At 42.1% G+C, this 19,986-nt stretch overlaps 2 protein-coding genes across 5 annotated transcripts in view; both read left to right on the top strand.

Annotated features, from left to right (window-relative positions):
- Window positions 1-7,513: 7,513 nt before the first annotated feature.
- Window positions 7,514-9,681, top strand: LOC307016258 (mucin-5AC-like; the record flags this gene model as incomplete). Its single annotated transcript, XM_079645297.1, has 6 exons — window positions 7,514-7,520; window positions 7,610-7,639; window positions 7,749-7,920; window positions 8,532-8,644; window positions 8,754-8,928; window positions 9,512-9,681. 6 exons carry the CDS (start codon window positions 7,514-7,516, stop codon window positions 9,645-9,647), a joined length of 633 nt encoding a protein of 210 aa, XP_079501423.1. The 3' UTR covers window positions 9,648-9,681.
- Window positions 9,682-12,797: 3,116 nt separating this feature from the next.
- LOC307016968 (uncharacterized protein) overlaps window positions 12,798-19,986 on the top strand; it is a 38,185-nt gene continuing 30,996 nt past the window's right edge. For 2 of the 4 annotated variants that reach the window (XR_013801984.1, XM_079646358.1), the window contains exons 1-2: window positions 12,848-12,910; window positions 12,987-13,048. The gene's annotated coding sequence lies outside the window, so the exon portion shown is untranslated. Of the gene's footprint in view, window positions 12,911-12,986; window positions 13,049-19,986 lie in introns of all 4 variants that reach the window. The other 2 variants (XR_013801983.1, XM_079646361.1) reach the window with 2 other exon arrangements.

Here is a 19,986-nt window from a genome sequence, read left to right as displayed (position 1 = left end):
GTTGTTGAACCGAAACAGGCTGGTTCCAACTGCATGGAGGTTTGCTGTCGGGACATTGAGGCGGTTAAAGCTGTACAGCTAACTATCAGAAAAAAGGAGACCGCTAGTAGATTATTTGGGCAAAGAGAAGGTACTTCAACGCAGAATGGTACAAAAACAGAGTGGTTAATTCTTTGCAAAACCACTAAACGATAGTGATAAATTGCGATGTTAACAACCTCATGATAACCTCATTTTTTTTTTACTTAGGATCATACCTGTGTTTAGTCTAGAAAAAGGTGAATGTGTGCATTTTATTATAAAATTGTGTATATTTACAGACTGTTGCAAACACTAAGAAGCTTATAAACATCAGGTTTAAAACTAAGAGCTTTACAAAAAAGTAACACAATTAAAGATGTTTGGAGTTTTATTTGAGTTATTCATTTACATTTTTTGTCAAAGAGATGCTGATTTGAAACCGTTGTAGCCGTTACGGCATTTCCTGTTTCTGCCGGAGAGAGGGGAGTTTGTCCCAAAGCTTGCCGCTGTATTTACTTTACTCCCTCCATCTGACAGGAGGGAGCCTCATGTGTCACTCCACGGAGTTCACTCCGTCACGGAGGGGGAGTGTCTAGGGCGTAGTTTGGGATTGGGCCATACACACGCACTTTTTTTGGCCCCCCCAATTCTAAAATGAATCCGGCGCGCCTGCTGTCAGGACATCGAGTCCACAGTAAAAAGGACCGGAGCTAGCGTTCGTTCCTGGGTGCGTTGTGCATCCACCTCCCTGCAGCACATACTCTCCACAACTTTATCAGGAAACCGTATTACTTCTCTCTCCCCCCCCCCCTTCGCTGCTCTCTCTCTCCCTTCCGGTACACGGCACCGTAAAACATAGTGTGGAGTTGCATTAGGTAACGCTGTGGTGGCTGTGTTGCTCCAGCCGTCTCCTTTGTGTTTGTTTGTTTCCCCCTGTCTGTGTTGTTTGTGTGTGCGTGGTGGCTGTCACTCCTGGCTCCCGGCTCAACCTCCACTCACCTGCTGCAATCAGCTGTGCACCCTCCCCGACTACACACCTGCTTTCCATCAAGCCATTTACAACGGCATATCAACCGAGGCTCAACAACCTTTCTCTGCCAGATCGTCAAATATCAGCCGTATCTCGCGTCTCTCCTCCGGTACACAGCACCGTAGTGTGGAGTTGAATTAGGTAACGCGAGATACGGCTGATACTTGCGCATTAGTTTCTGTTATGGATCAGTATCAACAGTCCTGCCAATAACGTTACTATATTATCAATGCTACGTTAGTTATAGCCTCATATATGATAGTGTAGTGCCGAGAGATAGGGAGTCAGAGGCGGTGCATCGAAGGTGCAAAGTTGTCTTTAATAGAGAGCTGCAAAGGACATGTTGTCGGGTCGCAGCCCGGGACGACAAGAGGAAGAGCCAGGAGGGCACACAATATATATAAGGAACACACAACAGGTCCGTGTGGAAACAAAACCCCAATTGTAGTTCCATGTGTGAATTATGAACCAGTGTATCAATACGTGGTCACCACACAAGCCCCCCCAGAATTCAAATATGGCAAAATAAATCCTCGCGTCCGTGGAGGAAGCACCACAGGGGCCGAGGAGGGCGGGGTCGCAATTGAGGACCGGGCCATGAAACGGGCCGACGAAAGGAGGCCGCATGAGAGGGTAGGGACCCTAACGAGGGCGAGGGCACCCCCACCGGGGGCGGGCCGGAACGGGCCGTTGTAAGGGGGCTGCAGTAGGTGTCGTGGCGAACCCAGCAGGAAAAAGCGCTGCCCGGCCTCAGGCGAAGGCACGGCGGCGGCGGGCATGAAACCTCCGGAAGGACGGAGCGGAATCCCAGGAAGGCAGGAGCAGTCACCCCGGGAGGAAGGAGCCGTGGACAGGGGAGAAGCCAGACGGAGCGCCGTCCGAAGCTGCCGTCGAGGCCAACCGTGAGCCGCGGTAAGAGGAGAGGCCAGGCAGGGTCCCGGAGCGCGCCACCCACGGGCCAATGAAGGCATGGGCGACGTCCGAAACCGCCGAGGCGAAGGAAGAGGCCAGGCAGGGTCCCGGAGCGCGCCACCCACGGGCCAATAAAGGCATGGGCAACGTCCGAAACCGCCGAGGCGAGACGGGGTCCAGAAGCGTGCCACCCAGGCGCCGATGAGAGCGCGGGTGGCGTCAGAAGCCGCCGTCGAGGTGATGAAACGGCGAGAGGGTCCACACGAGGCCGACCAGACATGGTCGAACCTCCTCTCAGGCACCAGAAAAAGCTCAAAAAGGGCCGTACTGTCCACGGTCCAAAAAAGGTAGGTGAAATCGTGAGAGGATCCACACGAGGCCGACCAGACATGGTCGAACCTCCTCTCAGGCACCAGGGGAAAAAAAAAAAAAAAAAATTCAAAAGGTCGATAGCCGTTAGCCGCTAGCTGGCAGCCGTCGGTAGCCGCTAGCCGTAGCCGTTAGCGAACGAGGTTAGCTGCTAGTCGTCGAAGGCTAGCGCAGCCTGGACGTGCAGCCGCACGAGCAGAAGAAAACAGCCCCAGGAGGTAGCAATCGGGTTCATCCCTACCCAGCGGGTCGTGCATCGTCTCCCTGTTGGTTGGAAGACCGATGCGGGAATGGCGAGCAACGTCCCCAGCCATTCTGCGAGGCGTGCACCGAGCCTCAGTCCGCGTGCCGGTGGCAGCAACGGACGATTCCAAAAATCCCCGGCATTTCGAGAAAGAAACCTGAGTTTCCTTTGCCGTGTTCGGGTCCGTCTCGGAAACTTCTGCAAGACTTATATGTCAGGGTCACCAATGTAGTGCCGAGAGATAGGGAGTCAGAGGCGGTGCATCGAAGGTGCAAAGTTGTCTTTAATAGAGAGCTGCAAAGGACATGTTGTCGGGTCGCAGCCCGGGACGACAAGAGGAAGAGCCAGGAGGGCACACAATATATATAAGGAACACACAACAGGTCCGTGTGGAAACAAAACCCCAATTGTAGTTCCATGTGTGAATTATGAACCAGTGTATCAATACGTGGTCACCACAATAGCTAACTTTACAATGTTGTGATGTGACATTAGCTAACATTCTGTAGCTAACGCCGGTCACTCACCAAGATAGCTGCCCAGTTCTCCACTGGTTCTCCTCACACCACAGCTCAATTTCTCTCCGATGGCCGTTATTTCTTCTAATCCTTGGCTGCTCCTGGTCTCTTGGACGCCTAGCAGGCTCATAATTATAAGGTTGTGGTCCGCCATATGCATTTGAATATTCATGTTCAACTTCTTCTGTGTCTTCTGTGTCGAAACTAGCATTGGGATCCATGTTTATTAATACGTTACACCGGCCGCTCTCCCCCTTGTGTCCCCCGTGTTACGTCACACGCGGGAGGTCACGTGCCGAGGCTTTTTTATGCGGAAGTGAACATTTCTTACAAAAACGACGCCAGATGTCACTGTAGTGTATATTTCTGTATATTTTTGGGAAAATCTAGTTTATTCATAATTTTCCTACAAATTTATTCACAGGTGTCTTTAACCTGGAAGTTGCTCTTTAACATACACGCATGCGCTAACAAGCAACCAGGCACACATGGTTTCCCAACATATAGCTTCCTGTCTATCTATTAGTGTGTGTTTTCAGAGCAGTGTCCTCACAAACTCTCTCTGCTGACCTGAATCCCACCTCTGTCATGTTTCTCTCAGTCCAATGCTCCTGAAGGGAGCCCCCAACCCACAGAGAATCACCTGACTGTGCAGTTCTCCTCAGCTACGCAGAGCATTTTAGCATCTTTACCCTCATCGTTTTGGTTTTATGGCCAAAATATTTGCTGTTTATGTTCTTTCCAACAGCTGCTATATGAAGTTTTCCCATCAGGCCGCTGCTTTAAGAGAAAAGTTCTGACTGAACCTGTCTGACTAGAGAAGTAAAGGAAAGGTAACTGAAATGTATGGAGGGAAAGTTTCCTAACCTGCTCTGCAGCGTACTTTTTTGACCCCACTAACCTCCTGAACTCTGACCGGTTCAGCAGCATTTTCTATCTTCTGTGCTCAAAGTATTTTTGACCAGCCGCCTCCCAGGTTTGACTGGAAAGATGGGCTTTCAGAGGTTGTTTTGTACAAAATCAAGTTCCAAGCAAGCTAGATGTATCAAGTAAATGTGAAAGATGTTATTTTTGGGTTCATATTGAGGTTACGCTGACCTGAAGTTGACCCTTTTTCTTCAACAGACCTTTGATCAAAATCTTAATTGGAACACATGGAATAGGGGGGAATGGAAAGTAGCATTTCCCGGCATCTGTAAAAGTTCTAGATGAACACGTTGGGCAGCATTTCCCCTCCTTCCTTACAGTAAATGTTTTACCCTGTTATGGCTATTATATTTTTAAAGAGTATACATAGGTAGTATGCAAATCATTGTTCAGGAGATCATCCTGTTTCCCCCGTAAGGTAGATTCAAGATTCAAGGCTTTATTGTCATGTGCACAGTAGCTGCAGTTTAGATATCGCAATGAACAATGTAAGTCAGGCTCCTCCAAAAGGGCAACATGAATATATATAGGACATAAAACAAATAAAATAGTGCAAGAGAATGTTTTGAAATGTGCAATAAATAGAATAGAAGTAGAAAACTAAGTATGAAACTAAGGATGGACCTCTTCTATTTAAATAAAAGTGCTTATAGTTTAACGCATGTCAGAGCTTTGACCTTACCTGATGTTTTCCTTATTCCATTAAAGGATAGTTACCCAGCTAGACATTTTTGGTTCTAAAAATATTCTGAGAACGTTACAGTCATGGTTCTAGGAAGGTTTTCAGCGGGAACTTTTTGTTTGGTTCCCAGAACGTTCTTCTGAAAGGTAGGATAACGTTTCTAAAAACATTCTTAAAATGTTTGGTGATAACCTTCTCAAAATGTTTTTGAAAACATTGTTAGAAAATTATGCCCTACTATTCTTAAAACGTTTTCGGCAGAAGCTTTTATTTTGGTTCCCAGAATGTTCTTCTAAAATATGTTTACATTATTTGAACATAAAGACATAATATTCCTGTAATTGTTCAACTCAAAATTCCTGGGTAAGTGGACTGACCACTGTGGTCATTAGGATGCTTATGATAGTTTACTTAACTATTTGAATTTGACTATTAACACATGTAAAAGGATGACAAGGAATCAGCTGGTGAAAGTAACATTTGTTTATTAGAAAAGGGGAGCTGGGAGTGGAGGTTGGTTATGGCGGCAGTGGGAAACAGTTGTTCCAGGGTGGGTAGAGAGGCCTGGCTGGTCTTGGGAGTGTGGAAGGCCTTGGATTCCTACTGGGAGAGACACAACAATCAGTGTGAGGCAAAAGCAGGCAAAGTTGTCTAAGAATATGCTGGTAAAAAGCTAGAGCAGCACGCAACAAACCGTTCACGGCAACAATCCAGCAGGGAATGAGTGCAGGCTGCAGGTTTTCATAGTGTGGCTGATGAGCAGGTTGCAGGTGTGGTTGATTGGAGATTGCTCCCAGCCGTGTAGCGCAGACCAGCAGGCAGAGAGAGAGACACACAGTAGAAAGAAACACATACAAACACTAACAGGGGTTTCAGGGACGGGCAGTGATAGTCGGTCCGTTCTTCTATATGTCTGTCTTTGGTTTTCTAAGTGTTATTCGATCAATATGACAGTATAGATATGTGCATAAACAACAAAAACACTTGGGGTATAATGTTGCTTTTAGAGAAGGGTGAATTATAAGCCTGAATTACATAACATTTTATACCTAAAAACATAAAAGCCACAATAAATAAATCACAATTATTCTTGTTCTTTTTACCTCCCGTATTGCTTTCAACCCACCAGCTTTTATGGTGTTGTTACGTCACTATCTGTAAGCTTGTCAATCAGAGTAACCTACAGTTTATTTAGCTGCTGGAGAAGAAAGATCAGGGGGGGAGGGGGGGAGAGAGCTTTGTAAATACACAGCTGAGAGCTGCCGTTTCATTCAGACTGTTTAAAAAACGGTAACAATGGACTATTTTTCTTAGCGGATGCATGTCAATTTAAATCAATACACAACTATTTTTTAAATCAATAAAAACATTTTATAAATCCATAAAAGCATTTCAATTAATATTGGGAGTCATGTCATTACTTTGTTGAGAATGTGGCCATGTAATAAGCGGGATAATTTGCAGCGACGAAATAACAGCCTTCATGCTGATCAAGATCCCTCCGCTCCGCGTCGGGATCCTGATCTGCCGACGAGGCTCCATTCAAATATAAATATTTTTAGTGAATTACTGAGTTTAGGCACGTTAATAACGTTTTAATGAAGTTCAATACAGTGTATTCATATGTGTCAGTGATTTCATGTCAATTTGGCGAACATAAACATAAATGATCGTGGTGAAGATGATGATTAATTGACAAATATTGTATAAAATGAAATAAGTATATCATTTCCTGTCAGGTTCTCGAATAACAGTAACATAGCAAAATACAGAGAACAAAAAAGTAAGATGAATCCAACCTCAGTTTTCCCCTAAATAAGACACAAAGCAGGTGTACATGCATCCTCTTGGATTTACGTGTGAAACAGGTCCATTATATATAGGAGCTTTTAAAGTTACCACAGAAGAATGGTAGAGTTGAACACCTTATCTCCATTTATTGTATTCTCATTTAACCCATTTAACCCATTTTAGAATTATTGTGCAAGGCGTATCTCGTTCAATTTTTTGGAAAACTGCATTCTTGTTTTGAAAGAAAAAACTGGTGATTCAAGTGGGTTGGGGGGGGGGGGGGATATTTACTCCCCCAGCTGTATTTAAGGAGACAGGAGAGCACTTCATGAACCAAACTGTTCCACTGAGAGGTCCTGCTGGTGAGTCTCTTTTGTTTTTGCTGAGAAATTTAACAAGCAACTATTTCTTTTTCTGAACTTCATTTTTAGAATTAACTTCACTTTTTTTTAACTATTGATTTTAAAATAATGTGATTTTTGTTGCATGCTTAGATTGTAAATGTATTTAGTGTAAATGCTGCAATGCATTGGTATGATATTTTTGAATAGCTTTCAACCTTTGCACGCATTTTCAGCATTAGTTAAAAGTTGTTTCCTTGTTAAAACTGAAATAAAATAGAAAGTTCATCTCACATTATTTTTATTTCAAGCAACTCCATTTATTTTGATAATGCTCACTTCCCTTACAGTTTAAAGGTCACTGATCCTCTGCAACCATGATCAAATTGGTCATGTTTGATTTTGGATTATATTTCCTTTTATTCTATGTAGATTTACAAGTTCTGTATATAAAGTATGTCATAATCAACTTTACATTTTGTATTTTCTCTGATAGTTAAGTGTTGCCATTGTTGCCGCATTGTTCTTGGGTAAGTTAATTATAAAAATGACATGATCTTATTTGTATTTCACCCGGAATATACAAAGTCACAGTTTGTAAAAGATTTCTCTTAACCTTTACCAGAAAGCCACCAGAAGACTGTCGGTAAAGTCTTACTTGCAGAAGTTCCAGAGATTATGCCACGTAAGTAGTTATTTAAACCATTCAGAGGCTCCCTTTCTTAATAGGCATTTCTGACACTCATAATTCTGTTTTTTTTGTATTCTATTTAGAACTTCCCTGCTACTATCCCACCCACATTCGTAAGCAAATCATACCTATATTGACACTTCACAAATCCCAACGTGCTATTTCAGTAATGTTTTAAATGTATTGTTGCTTACCTATCTCATTTTAAATGCCCATATCCAGAATGCTGGACTGACTGGTTTGACAGAGATGACCCCAGTGGATCTGGAGACTGGGAAACCTTATCCAATCTTTACAAGGAGAACCTTGGAAAGATCTGCCGCAAACCACAGGGTATAGAGGCCACGACCCTCTCTGGACTCAGTGTGATCAGAGCAGGGGATGTGATTTTTAAGTAAGTGCTGAACAAGTAGGAGTAATTTGAATGTTTGATGTGATGGTTGATACTGTATTCTACTGAATTTGTTGCTTAAGTGTTGCTACTGCATATGTTTGTGTACTTGTTGACACCAAATTATATTTCCCCATACTAGTTTGCTCTATTGACTAGCCATATACTTGGTAACCAATGAGCAATGGGAATAAGTAGAGGGGGTTCAGTCAGTTGCCAGTCACAATTGTAAAGTACTGGATATATTTTAAATCAATTATCTTTCTCACAAGCCTTCAGTGGCTACACACTAGTTAAACAAAACGCTGGCTTTGTGAGGGTGCACTTAGGAACAGTGTTGAATTGATTTAAATGCTAATGTTGGCTTGCCAAAGTGATTACACTTATTCCTGCGGGGGACATGAATGTGTTACTGAATGAAATTGCTATCCATCCAATCTGTTAAAATGCTCAGAACTGCTCTTGTCAACTTCCTGTTGGCACTGGAGGAAAGGCCTAAAAAATAAGAAAGCATTTATCCTTCAGGGAACAGGAATGTCTGTACAGAATCCCCATGGCGCCCAATCAACTTTTTGGGGAAATATTTCCATCTGGACTAAACTTTTTCTTTTCAGAAATGACGTCACTTCAGGATTCGTCTGCAGAAACGATGATCAACCCGAAAACAAGAAGTGCAGTGACTACCGTGTTCGTTTCAGCTGCCATCCCCCTTTCTGTGGTGGAGGAGGTAAGAGCACACCACACTGTATAAACACTCTCTTGAATAAGCATTCATTTAGGAGAGTTTTACAGCTTCCTACCCAGTCGTCCTCTCACTCGTTTATTGCTCCTTGCAGTGTGCTGGTCCAGATGGTTTGACCGTGACAATCCCAGTGGCACAGGGGATTGGGAGAATTTGAGTAACCTGAGGAAAGAATACCCAAGAGAGATCTGTGAAAACCCTCTGTACATTGAGGCCGTTACCACTGACACGATGACCCCAGCCATCTCCACAGGGGAGAACTTCTCTATGTAAGTTGCCTCACTGAAATAATGCAAATGATTATTTAACCACATCCCAGGAATACATTGGTACTTCTGAACATTTAAAACTGCTTACAAGTCACCCACATGTGCTGCCTGTAACTGCACCTATAACAGTGAATAGGAACTCTCTACATGGACATTTCATTTACATTAGAAGAAATGTCATTGTATTGGATATCTGAGATGTTTAATATTACATTACATTACATTGCATTTAGCTGACGCTTTTATCCAAAGCGACTAACAATAAGTGCGTTCGACCAACAAAATACAAACTTGAAGAAAACAGAATCATATAAGTGCACCATGTTTCATAGAGCTAAAACATTAGAAACAAAGTTCCACCTGACAACAAGAACAAGTATGATAATTGAAAGGGTTGTAGAGGTTTATTTGAACTAGCATTAATGTACTTTAATAAACCGCATTGGGTTTATATCAGAGCTAAACATGAAATCAGGTTTAAGCAACATATCCAATTTGAAATATCTTTTTGTTTGCTTTTAAAATCGGTTTTCTTCATATAACTATCGAACTGATTCATTTAATAATTGGTATTGTTTTTCAGCTTCAATCCAACTCAGGGATTTGTTTGCCGCAACAAGGACCAGAAATCGGGCATGTGCCGTGACTACAAAGTTCGTTTTGGATGCCCTTGCAAGAAGCCCACGGGGCCGTGTGGCATAGTGGGCCCTTGTTTTTAGGTGTTCAAACCCCACTGCAGTCAGCATGTTGTTGTGTCCCTGGGCAAGACATTTCACCCCAAATTGCTCCTGTGGGGAATGTCCACAGTCATGAGTATGTAAGTCGCTTTGGGTAAAAGCGTCTAACAAGTAACATGTAATGTAATGTAATTAAGCTGCGACCCCACAGCAAACATCCAACAAGAATATGAATCTTCGATTGCTTGAAATGTTGTCCTTTTCTCTTTACCTGTCTATTTTACTTTGCCTGATGGACGAAGTTCAATAGACCTTTTTTACGGCAGACATGTTGACTTGTAGCAGGAACAGGACCAGCTGATTAAAACTGAGCTTTATATCGGAGTATGTTTTACGCCTGTACGTTTACCAACATGTCTTCTGTGTTCAAATGCCTCATGTCATGTGCTTTATCAGTTTTCTTTTCTTTTTCTAGTGATTATGAAATCATTGTCTTGTAATGTAGGAAATAAATCCACATCAAACAGCAATAAAACTGCTATTAATGAGCAAATCCCTTTTGTCATTAAGTTATTGCTCATAACCACTCTGCCTAAGATTGTGTTCACATGAAGTTTTAATTTGGAGTGAATAATGCAGAATTTTGTGTTTTCAACATATGGTGGGAACTGATATGATATGCAGACAGTAGGAGGTGCTCAATAGCATTTTAGCAGCAATATGGGAATGTTTAAAAAAGCAGTGAATCTGAATTTAATATTAACATACACGCTTGCACTAACAAGCATTCAGGCATGCATGTGTAGCCGGCGCTACTGTTTTCTGGATTAGCTGTCAGATAATTTTTTCAGGTGGCTGGGCCGCCACTGCCCCTTTCAGAGCCCCCCCCCCCACCTTTCTTTAGTCAGCTGGCCCTTCCATATAAGGAAAACGCCCCAGCTGTACGTAGTTCAGCATCTCCCGCTACACTTTAAATGCCCACTGCCAGAGGTGGGACCAAGTCATTGTTTTGCAAGTCCGAGTCAAGTCTCAAGTCTTTGCGCTCAAGTACAAGTCAGGTCTCAAGTCAGGATGGGCAAGTTCAAGTCAAGTCCAAGTCCTAAACTTTGACAAAACGAGTCATAAACAAGTCATTATGTGCTTTTCACCAAATGTAATGACATCGATCAACAGAATAATACTTAATAATCAAACTGCTCTTTATTAGTCACATTAATAATTCAATAATCTATTTTCTCTGCTGGTAAAGTAACGTGTTATTTTCTAATTTAAGAGGGATCAGTAAGGTAAGGCTACCGTGGCGGTTTGATTCAGAAGGAGTTTAATGTATAAGATCCCTGATGTGGAGGTAACTAGAATGTTTATTTCCACTGTGTACAACATGTTATAAGGGACCCACAATCTATCTTTATGCAAGGGATAATGCGCAGCGAGGCGGTCTCTATGGGGAAAAGAACACCTGAATCTACATCCCTCTGCAGGTGGTACTTTAAGTATATTTTGATGATAATACTTTTGTACTTTTACTTGTAACATTTTGAATGCAGGACTTTTTATTGTAACCGAGTATTCCTACACTCTGGTACTTTTACTCAAGTACAAGATCTGAACTTCTCCCACCTCTGACAATAAATCCTGAGTGCTTACCAAAAAAAAAACCTGCTCTGAAGGTTATTTTCATTTTACAAATCCTGCACTCAGCTTTGCTTTCTCCAATATCATTGAAATGCAGCCAGATGCTGCTCCTTTTTTCGGTTTTCGCTAATTTGTTGACTTTTTCCGACGTGCTTGCATTTCAATCCGTCCCCCCGTCGCTCTGAGAAGCTGGCCTGTACAACTACACCTGCTCTGCCCCCCACCCTTCTTTCACATAATGGTATGATCCTAGTGTGTCTGTGCTAAATAAAGACCCGCCCCTGCCTGCAAGGATTCTCAGCAATAGTAGGAGCAGCTGAAGAGTCTGCTCTCCCTGGCGGGAGTCTGCTCTTCTAGCGGCATCTCGCGATCGGCGTGTTGGAGACCTCTGAATTACATTATCAAGTCACCTCAAGTCAGAAGGCTCAAGTCCAAGTCAAGTCCCGAGTCATTGGTGTTCAAGTCCAAGTCGAGTCGCAACAAGTGTTTTGTTATGTCGTCAAGTCGAGTCTCAAGTCATCAAATTGGTGACTCGAGTCCACACCTCTGCCACTGACACCCATAGCCGTGGGAACATGTTTCAAATGGGGGGTGCTGTGGGGATGACACCAGGGCCGGTTTTGACCAATTTGCTGCCCTAGGCAAGATTTTAGCTGGCAATGAAAAACCTCTTCAAAAGACCAATACACTACAAAAAGAGAAACGTATTGACATGATGGACAGCTTATATAAAATGACTTCAAATGTATTCATTATTGCATGAACATGTTTTAATTGGGGGGTGGACGTCACATCCTCTAGGGGTGTCCGGGGGTGCCCCCCCAGGAAGATTTTGTTTTACATTTTAAAGTAAAATACTTCAATCTGGTGCACTTTGACCGCCCAATTACTAGAGACTGATCTAGGGGATACAACTCTAAACACCCATGTGAAAAAGATCGGTTTGTATGTGAACATAACCAATAACCTACCATAGCCAATAACAAATAAATGTAGGCTAACTTGTTTTATTTTTGTGGTTCATTTATATCTTATTTTACCAGTTAACATTTATTTATTTATGCATATTTTTAAATCTCTCCAGTTTTAAACAATATTTTTGGTCTACTGTCCTATACATTGGAATGATTTCAAACCTGTTTTTATTTATCCTAATAATTATAAAGGTGTGCCTTTGAAATATTTGCTTGCATAAATTGTGATCAAAACGTTTGAGATCCACTGAGATAACTTAGACTAAAGTGAACTATCTAAACACTGAGAGTCCTTTACCTCTCTCTATCTATCTATCTATCTCTCTCTCTCTCTCTCTCTCTCTCACTTTGGCTGTGAGCTGCGGGCGCCTGATAAGCCAACATTCCCCACTTTCGTCACTTACAGCGCCCATCGTACGGGGCAAATCGGAAATGTAACCGGGGTGAAAAGGGTGTTTTCTTTACTTAATAATGAATGTTGTTACATCAAGGCTGAAAATTCGCGTTTTTTAAAATTATATTTGCATTTAATCTTGTGGAAGTGCAGATCCCCTGTCCTCCACTAGGGGATGCTGCAGCACCCTCAGCACCCCTACTTCCCACGGCCCTCACCCAAATCAGTTGTGACTATTACGAGTGTGTTCTTGTTCCGGTCATCGTTGTCTGGCTGATAGGCGTGTATTCCCCCTATACGAGGTATGTGAAGCTGCGGTTAGGACTTGTAACATTCAGTGTACCACTAAAATGTTAACATGTGGCCTGTAAACGCCAGGCTTCTTGACATCCCCAGCAGAGACTGTGTAGAGAATCACCGCTGCGGAGGTGTCCAGTGAGGTGATATTTGAGTGGATGCGTTTGCATCAGGGGTAGGGGCGACCAGAGGTAGGAGATTAATTGTATGTAGCAGGACATTCATAGTCTTTAGGTATATTGGTGATTTGCAGAGAGTGTTAATTGAATGCAGCTACACATTGTGATTTTGGGGGAACCCTCAGCAGTTGGCCAGAATAATCATTTTTAACTATTTAACTATCACTATGTGTGATATTATAATCCTTCTAGTTATTCCCTCCTTGTCAGAGCCAGCCTTCAATCGTGGGACTTAGGTGTGTGTCCAGAACGTTCTCACTCCCAACCCGTCACATGTTGACGGATGGTCAGGGCCCCTCCCCGTCACTCTATTACGGACAGGGTACCCCTTGAGAGTCAGTTTTCGACGAGCAGGGCGTCCCATTGACTTGCATAGCAACACACTCTCACTCCATAAACGCCCAGGAGCGACGCTTGGTCAGGGTCCCCGAGGCGTGCAGTTGTGACGCTCCTAGGCTCCTTCAGCTTCATAAACGGACGCAAATAGCAACACACTTACTTGGTTTTTGTACAAGCAGAATCTATACAGAGCAGACACGCCCACAGACAGACAGACAGACAGACGTAAACATCTATTTTGATAACGTTGTCACCGTGGTAACCTTTGATCTCTGGGCTTACACACACAGGTGTTTGTAAACATTCCTTTACTACTACTTACATGTAATATCTTTATTTAACCCCCTCAGCCTACTTTCAGCTGCAGAAACCATTCAAATATCAAACTATTCAGCCTTTTCAGCACATGATGGGAAACTTTCAACTTTTTCAAAATATGTAAAACTTTTAAAAATATTCAGGTTTTTAAAGTCTTTTTTTAATATGGAAGTCATTGCAATGCATTTGAGCTGTAACAATTTGATTCAAATCATTTCACTTTTCAGCATTTTCCGCTAAGTTCAGCAACACACTTACTTGGTTTTTGTAGAGTTCTTAGCTTGGAAGCAGCAGGTGGCAGCTTCCAAGCAGTCTACAGTAAAACCAAAATACCAGAACCCGACAGAGTGGTGATTTGCCATTAAGTTCTGTGTCTGTCTGTAATAGTGATGTGGGTGTTCCCGTCTCTGAAGCTGGGTGTGGACCTGACTCAGAGCGGTGTTCCAACCGTGTGTTCAGTGAGTGTTCAAACCAGATCTACAAACTGTGAAGAAGTCTCCTATGTCATGCCATCTGGCCAAGTGTAACATACACGGGCGCGGGAAGGGTGGTGCTGAGGGCGCTGCAGCACCCCCTAGCGGCAGGCAGGCGGTGCGGAGCTCCCCTGTCTGAATTATTATTTGACGGTTATTGCACTGGTTCCAGTATTTCGCGAGTCTGAAGTTGAGTCATACTTTGTTGTGTTTGAGCATATTGCTGCTGCTTTGCAGTGACAGAAGGATGTGTGGGCTATACTGTTACAGTGCACGTTAGTTGGTAAGGCTAAGATGGTTTGCTCTTCTCTTCCTGTTAAAGACAGCATTGTTTATGAAAATGTTAAAGGAGCTATTTTCACGGCGTATGAGCTTGTGCCTGAGGCCTACAGTATATAGGCAGTGTTTGCGCAGCCTGAAGAAAACTCCTGGCCAGACTTATGTGGACTTCGCAAGGGAGAACAAAATCATTTTTGACAGGTGGTGTAGAGCTTGTAAAGCTGATGACCTTACCTCAATGTGTGAACTTATGATGTTGGAGAAATTCAAAAACTATGTACCAGAACATGCTGTTGTTAATTTAAATGAACAAAAAAGAACCTCCTTGCAGCAGACCGCCACTATGGCGGATGAGCACAACGCACAGTTGTGTTATGGCTCAGTGTAATTCTTCTCGTCGTGTTTCTTTACGGAAAGCTCGTAACAGGCATGCCACACATGCTCATTCTGTTTCTCTTCCAGGTCCCAGGACTAAAAGATTGTGTTTCTGTTGTCTTGACCCTGGTCATTTAGTTGCAGAGTTTGTAGCTTGGAAGCAGCAGGTGGCAGCTTCCAAGCAGTCTACAGTAAAACCAAAAGACCAGAACCCACAATTCGACAGAGTTGTGATTTGCCATTAAGTTCTGTGTGTGTCTGTAATAATGCTGTGGATGTGGGTGTTCCCGTCTCTGAAGCTGGGTGTGGACCTGACTCACATGCCGTGTTTGTGTGTGTGCTGCTTGCTAATTTGCTTGTTGTTTGAGGATGTAATTCAATTGAGGGAACCTTTAAATCTTCTTTGAAAAGGCCATTAGTGCAATCATTTGGCTACAGACTTCATTTAAACGTTCAACATGAACTATTACAACCCAGTCTCACAGCATTTCGTGTTATAGTCACGACATTTAATCTATTGAATCATGTTCACCAACACGATTTTCCCTTTTTTTCGTGTCACTCAGAACGATTTTAAAAGCAATGTATTTCTATTGGTAGTATGTTTCGTGCCTTTAAGTCCGTTCGAGTCTTGGAAGACCGGAAGCTGTGGGGTTCATAAAAACGTGTTCTTACTCAATATCAAGCCACAATTATTGTTTTTATTTTAAATCGTATAATGTCTGACTTTTTTTGTCGTCTGTGAGGAAAAGAAATGGGGCTCAGAGCCTCAGAATACTGAAATCTGTTTTTAAAATCTTTTTTTCCTTCTAATTTTCTAAATAACACACAATTATCCTTGTTTTTATTCATTTGTTTAATTCCATAATCTCTGGCTTTTTGTAAATAATACTTTATTCCGAGTGTTTTTGCTTTTCTCTTTGAAAATCATCACATAACGGCATTGTAATACACCGTTCGGCTGCATTACATATTACAGATCTGCCATAGTTCTTTATTTATAGAGCCCTGATGAGAAAACCTTTGGAAAAACTGGAAGAAATGCCGCCGAAACTGAATACTTGACGTGGATCATAAATATATCAACAATTAAACCACATCTTCAATTTCTCTTCACACAATACGTCTCCTTGCAGTATCAACACTAATTCGGCTGACTTTTACATTTGATCTAATTTGTAGATAGGTTATATTTACACCATAACGGTGCACAGCTGATATAAAAGGACTTGTAGGTTTTAAAGATATTACTGATTTTCTTTGAATATAAGAATGTAAATACTGAGTCTGAAATAGTATAGCAATATGCTGTAAAATTATGTGAAAACCTGAATAAAACTACACATCTTCAGATGTTGTACATACATAAGTGTCCAACACTAGGCCCTCCAGAAAAACGCGATCCTGCGTTCGCAGAATTTACCGCATAATCAGCAAAATGGCGCAGATTTTCAAAAGGCTGCATAATCCCCGCATTTTTCCACACAAAGTTGAGAAAAAAAAGAGTTAACTCGTCTTGACGTGAAGTAGTGATGATGATGACGTGATGTCATCAGCTCGCGCATCACAGAAGGTAAACAACACCGTAGAGTGAACGTGTGGAACTCACACGAGAGAGAAAACACCAAGATAAAAAATCTGATCCATCTCATTTACCGACGAACATTTCTGCTAAAGACCGGGCAAAGCAGTACCCCGATGTCTTTCACGAAAGTGGGGGGAAACTATTCTGCGCCCCGTGCAACTGTGTGTTGGAGCATAAGAGAAAGTCGACGGTGACGACCCACTTTGATTCATTCAAACATTCGAAAATGCTTTCTGCTGCTGCGGACAAGAAAGCCAAACAACTCACGTTCACCGAGGGATCAACCTCTCTCTCTGTGTGTGTGTGTGTGTGTGTGTGTGTGTGTGTGTGTGTGTGTGTGTGTGTGTGTGTGTGTGTGTGTGTGTGTGTGTGTGTGTGTGTGTGTGTGTGTGTGTGTGTGTGTGTGTGTGTGTGTGTGTGTGTGTGTGTGTGTGTGTGTGTGTGTGTGTGTGTGTGTGTGTGTGTGTGTGTGTGTGTGTGTGTGTGTGTGTGTGTGTGTGTGTGTGTGTGTGTGTGTGTGTGTGTGTGTGTGTGTGTGTGTGTGTGTGTGTGTGTGTGTGTGTGAGATTAAAATAGCCCAATTGCTTTTACAATAAATAAACATTGAATGTGTTTAATTGAATAGGAAAGGGGTTTAACGTTAGTGGCAGGTTGTGTGTGAGAGAGAATAAATAAGACGGCCCAATATTTAAAAAAAAATCTATTATTTTTCGTAACTTTCCGCATATTTCGCAACTTCCCGCAAACCCTGCATGTTTAATCGCATAATCAAGGATTTTAGCCCGCATAATCAAGGATTTTAGCCCGCATAATCAAGGATTTTAGCCCGCATAATCAAGGATTTTAGCCCGCGTTTTTCTGGAGGGTTTAACTCAGGGTGCCCAACCTTTTTTGAACCGAGAGCTACTTTGAAACTTGCCAGTCTGCCGAGATCTACCAGTCCAAATAGAGAGGCGTAGCCATTACTGACAGCCTACTACCAGGTAAATACGCACTTCTACTTGTATAAAACTGATCTTTGTACGATTAATACTTCATAAAATACTGCAGATCCTTTATCTGACCCCTTTCTAATCTACACACATACAAGTATTTAACTGAAGTTACACAACAGTGTTTTTGATACAGAGTTGGAGTTTATTCACACGTCACATACTACAGTGGGTAATGTTTTCAAGAAACATTGAACAGTGCTGCCACATATGACACAGGAAAAAAAGAAAAGACACTGAACCCTTTCTTTGCCATTATATAAAAATAGTGTTGCAACAAAATTATTAATTAGGCTTACTAATAAGATGACTCAGATCTGAAGCTACACAGGAATCTGCTGCCAAAGTGCAATAAAAAAGACAAAATTAATAGAATCAAACCCTTTTTTGTTGCATTTTAGTTGAGTATTTAAAAAGAAATGCCTTTAAAATAGGATGCAAGCAACACTAGTTTCTTAACCTGAATTGATAATAGACTATAATCAATTTAAGTTTGCATTCTTATACCATTGTGTACAATAATTATAATGAATAACTTCAAACAAACTAAAACTCACTGCTGATTAATAACGGTATTTAACTCATTTTTATTATATCAAAACCTGTTGAAATGCTACTGTTATTTTTACTGTCCCCAAAAGGCGCGTTGGCAGCCTCCAGGAAAGCTTCTTTCACAACTTCCCCGTCTTTGAAAGATTTCATGTGTTTCGCAAGAACGTGACTGACACGATAAGATGCTATGGTAGCAGCCTTGCTCTTGTTGTTGGGCCTGGTGAAAATGGGCTGCTGTGCATTTAGCTGTCCTTTCGGGTCCCTCACCTTTTGGGAGCGTAGGGCAGAATTAGGAGGGAATTCCGTCTCGTATCGTTTGTGCACTGTTTTGAAATGCCGCTCCTAAATTACCCTTCTTCGATAAAGCCACGCTCGCATTGCAGATGAGACAGATGGACTTTGAATTTGAATAGATACAAAAATAATCATCCTCCCACTCGGAGTGAAAATTATATATTTTCGGCTTTTTTGCTTCTGCCATAATTGCGGTCTTGTGTGTGTGCGGACTCATGTCACTCCTGAGTGATGTGTCGGTCGCGAACGAGCCGGCTCAAAGAGACGTGGAGAGAAGCGAATTTGCTCCGACGGGCGCGCATGAAGCGGTGGATGCGAATTCCGCGGCGCGATTGAAGGTGGCCACGACATACGCTCGAGTTCAATTTTTACAACTCAAGCGTCATATTCGCGTGACGCAATCTCGACGTTCAACCAGAAAACATCAGCCGTTAGCTGTTAGCAGTTAGCACACAGAGCTCACAGCCAGGGGCGCCGCCATGGATTTTGGGCCCCATGAAAAGATATCACATTGGGCCCCACCACCAGGCCCAGGCCACGCCAACCAAGCACAATTGCTGTAACCACACTTCCAGAACCCAACCGACCCATTTATGCTTTAAATAACTGTACCTGTACAGGCTTTCATCTATCTTGTAGTCCAATACTAACTGCACAATATTTACTGACACTGAGCGGTGAAAATATAACACTGTGCAGACGTGCAACCTTCTGTTGCAGTAGAATTCACTATTTGATATAACACTAACATTCCTGACAATAGATCTCAATTGTAATCTTTTATGGTGTACATGCCTTTTTAATAACATTTTTGAATGGAACATTAATAAATCAAAATAAATATAACTTAAATATACATGGCCTCTTAAATTAAAATAAAGTGAACATTAACACCAATATTATCGAAGGGGGTCAAACGCGAGAGTTAAATTTTTTCAACTCGAGCGTCAAATTCACGTCACGCGTTCTCACGGAAGCCAATCAGAGGTGAGGATCTCAGCCTGCCGTCACTGACGTTCAACCAGAAAACATCAGCCATTAGCTGTTAGCAGTTAGCGCAGAGAACACAGCTCCTCATATCTGTTCAGAAACTCTACAGAAGTTAAACAAGTACAAACCACAGACTGTTTGTGTCATGGCGAATACAGTCGCTGGTTTATTTATGTCTGTAGGCCGTTGTTATGAGTGTGGAGTGAGCATATACAACGTTAGCTTAGCCTGGTCGACCCAATCTCCATTCAGAAAACAAGCATTTTAAAAGGTTTACTTAAAAGGTGGTTCATTTCTATAATTTGCAATTGAGGAACAGGGTAATTTATGAGAATAATTGTAGGACTTATTGCTTCATAAACTTGTTGCACAAATACTATGAACTACTTTTACTGTGTACTTTTTCAGTAATTTGAGTTTCAAAGTCCTTTCCAGAGAACAAGAATGAGCATTTTTGTCAACTTTAATGTGGTCTAAAAAACCTTTCTTCCATAAGTAGTTTATGAGTCTGCCATGTTTGTACTTAGTACTTCTTAGACTACTTGCAAACATAATATGAACTACTTTTAGAGAGAACAAGAATGACCACATTAAAGTTGACAAAAACGCTCATTCTTGTTGTCTGGAGAGGACTTTGAAACTCAAATTACTGAAAAAGTACACTGTAAAAGTAGTTCATATTATGTTTGCAAGTATTCTAAGAAG

The sequence above is a fragment of the Notothenia rossii genome (assembly GCF_949606895.1).
Source record: "Notothenia rossii genome assembly, chromosome: 8".
NCBI classification, from domain to species: domain Eukaryota; kingdom Metazoa; phylum Chordata; class Actinopteri; order Perciformes; family Nototheniidae; genus Notothenia; species Notothenia rossii.
Note: the sequence above shows the minus strand (reverse complement) of the source record. Positions and strands in the feature narration are given on the sequence as shown.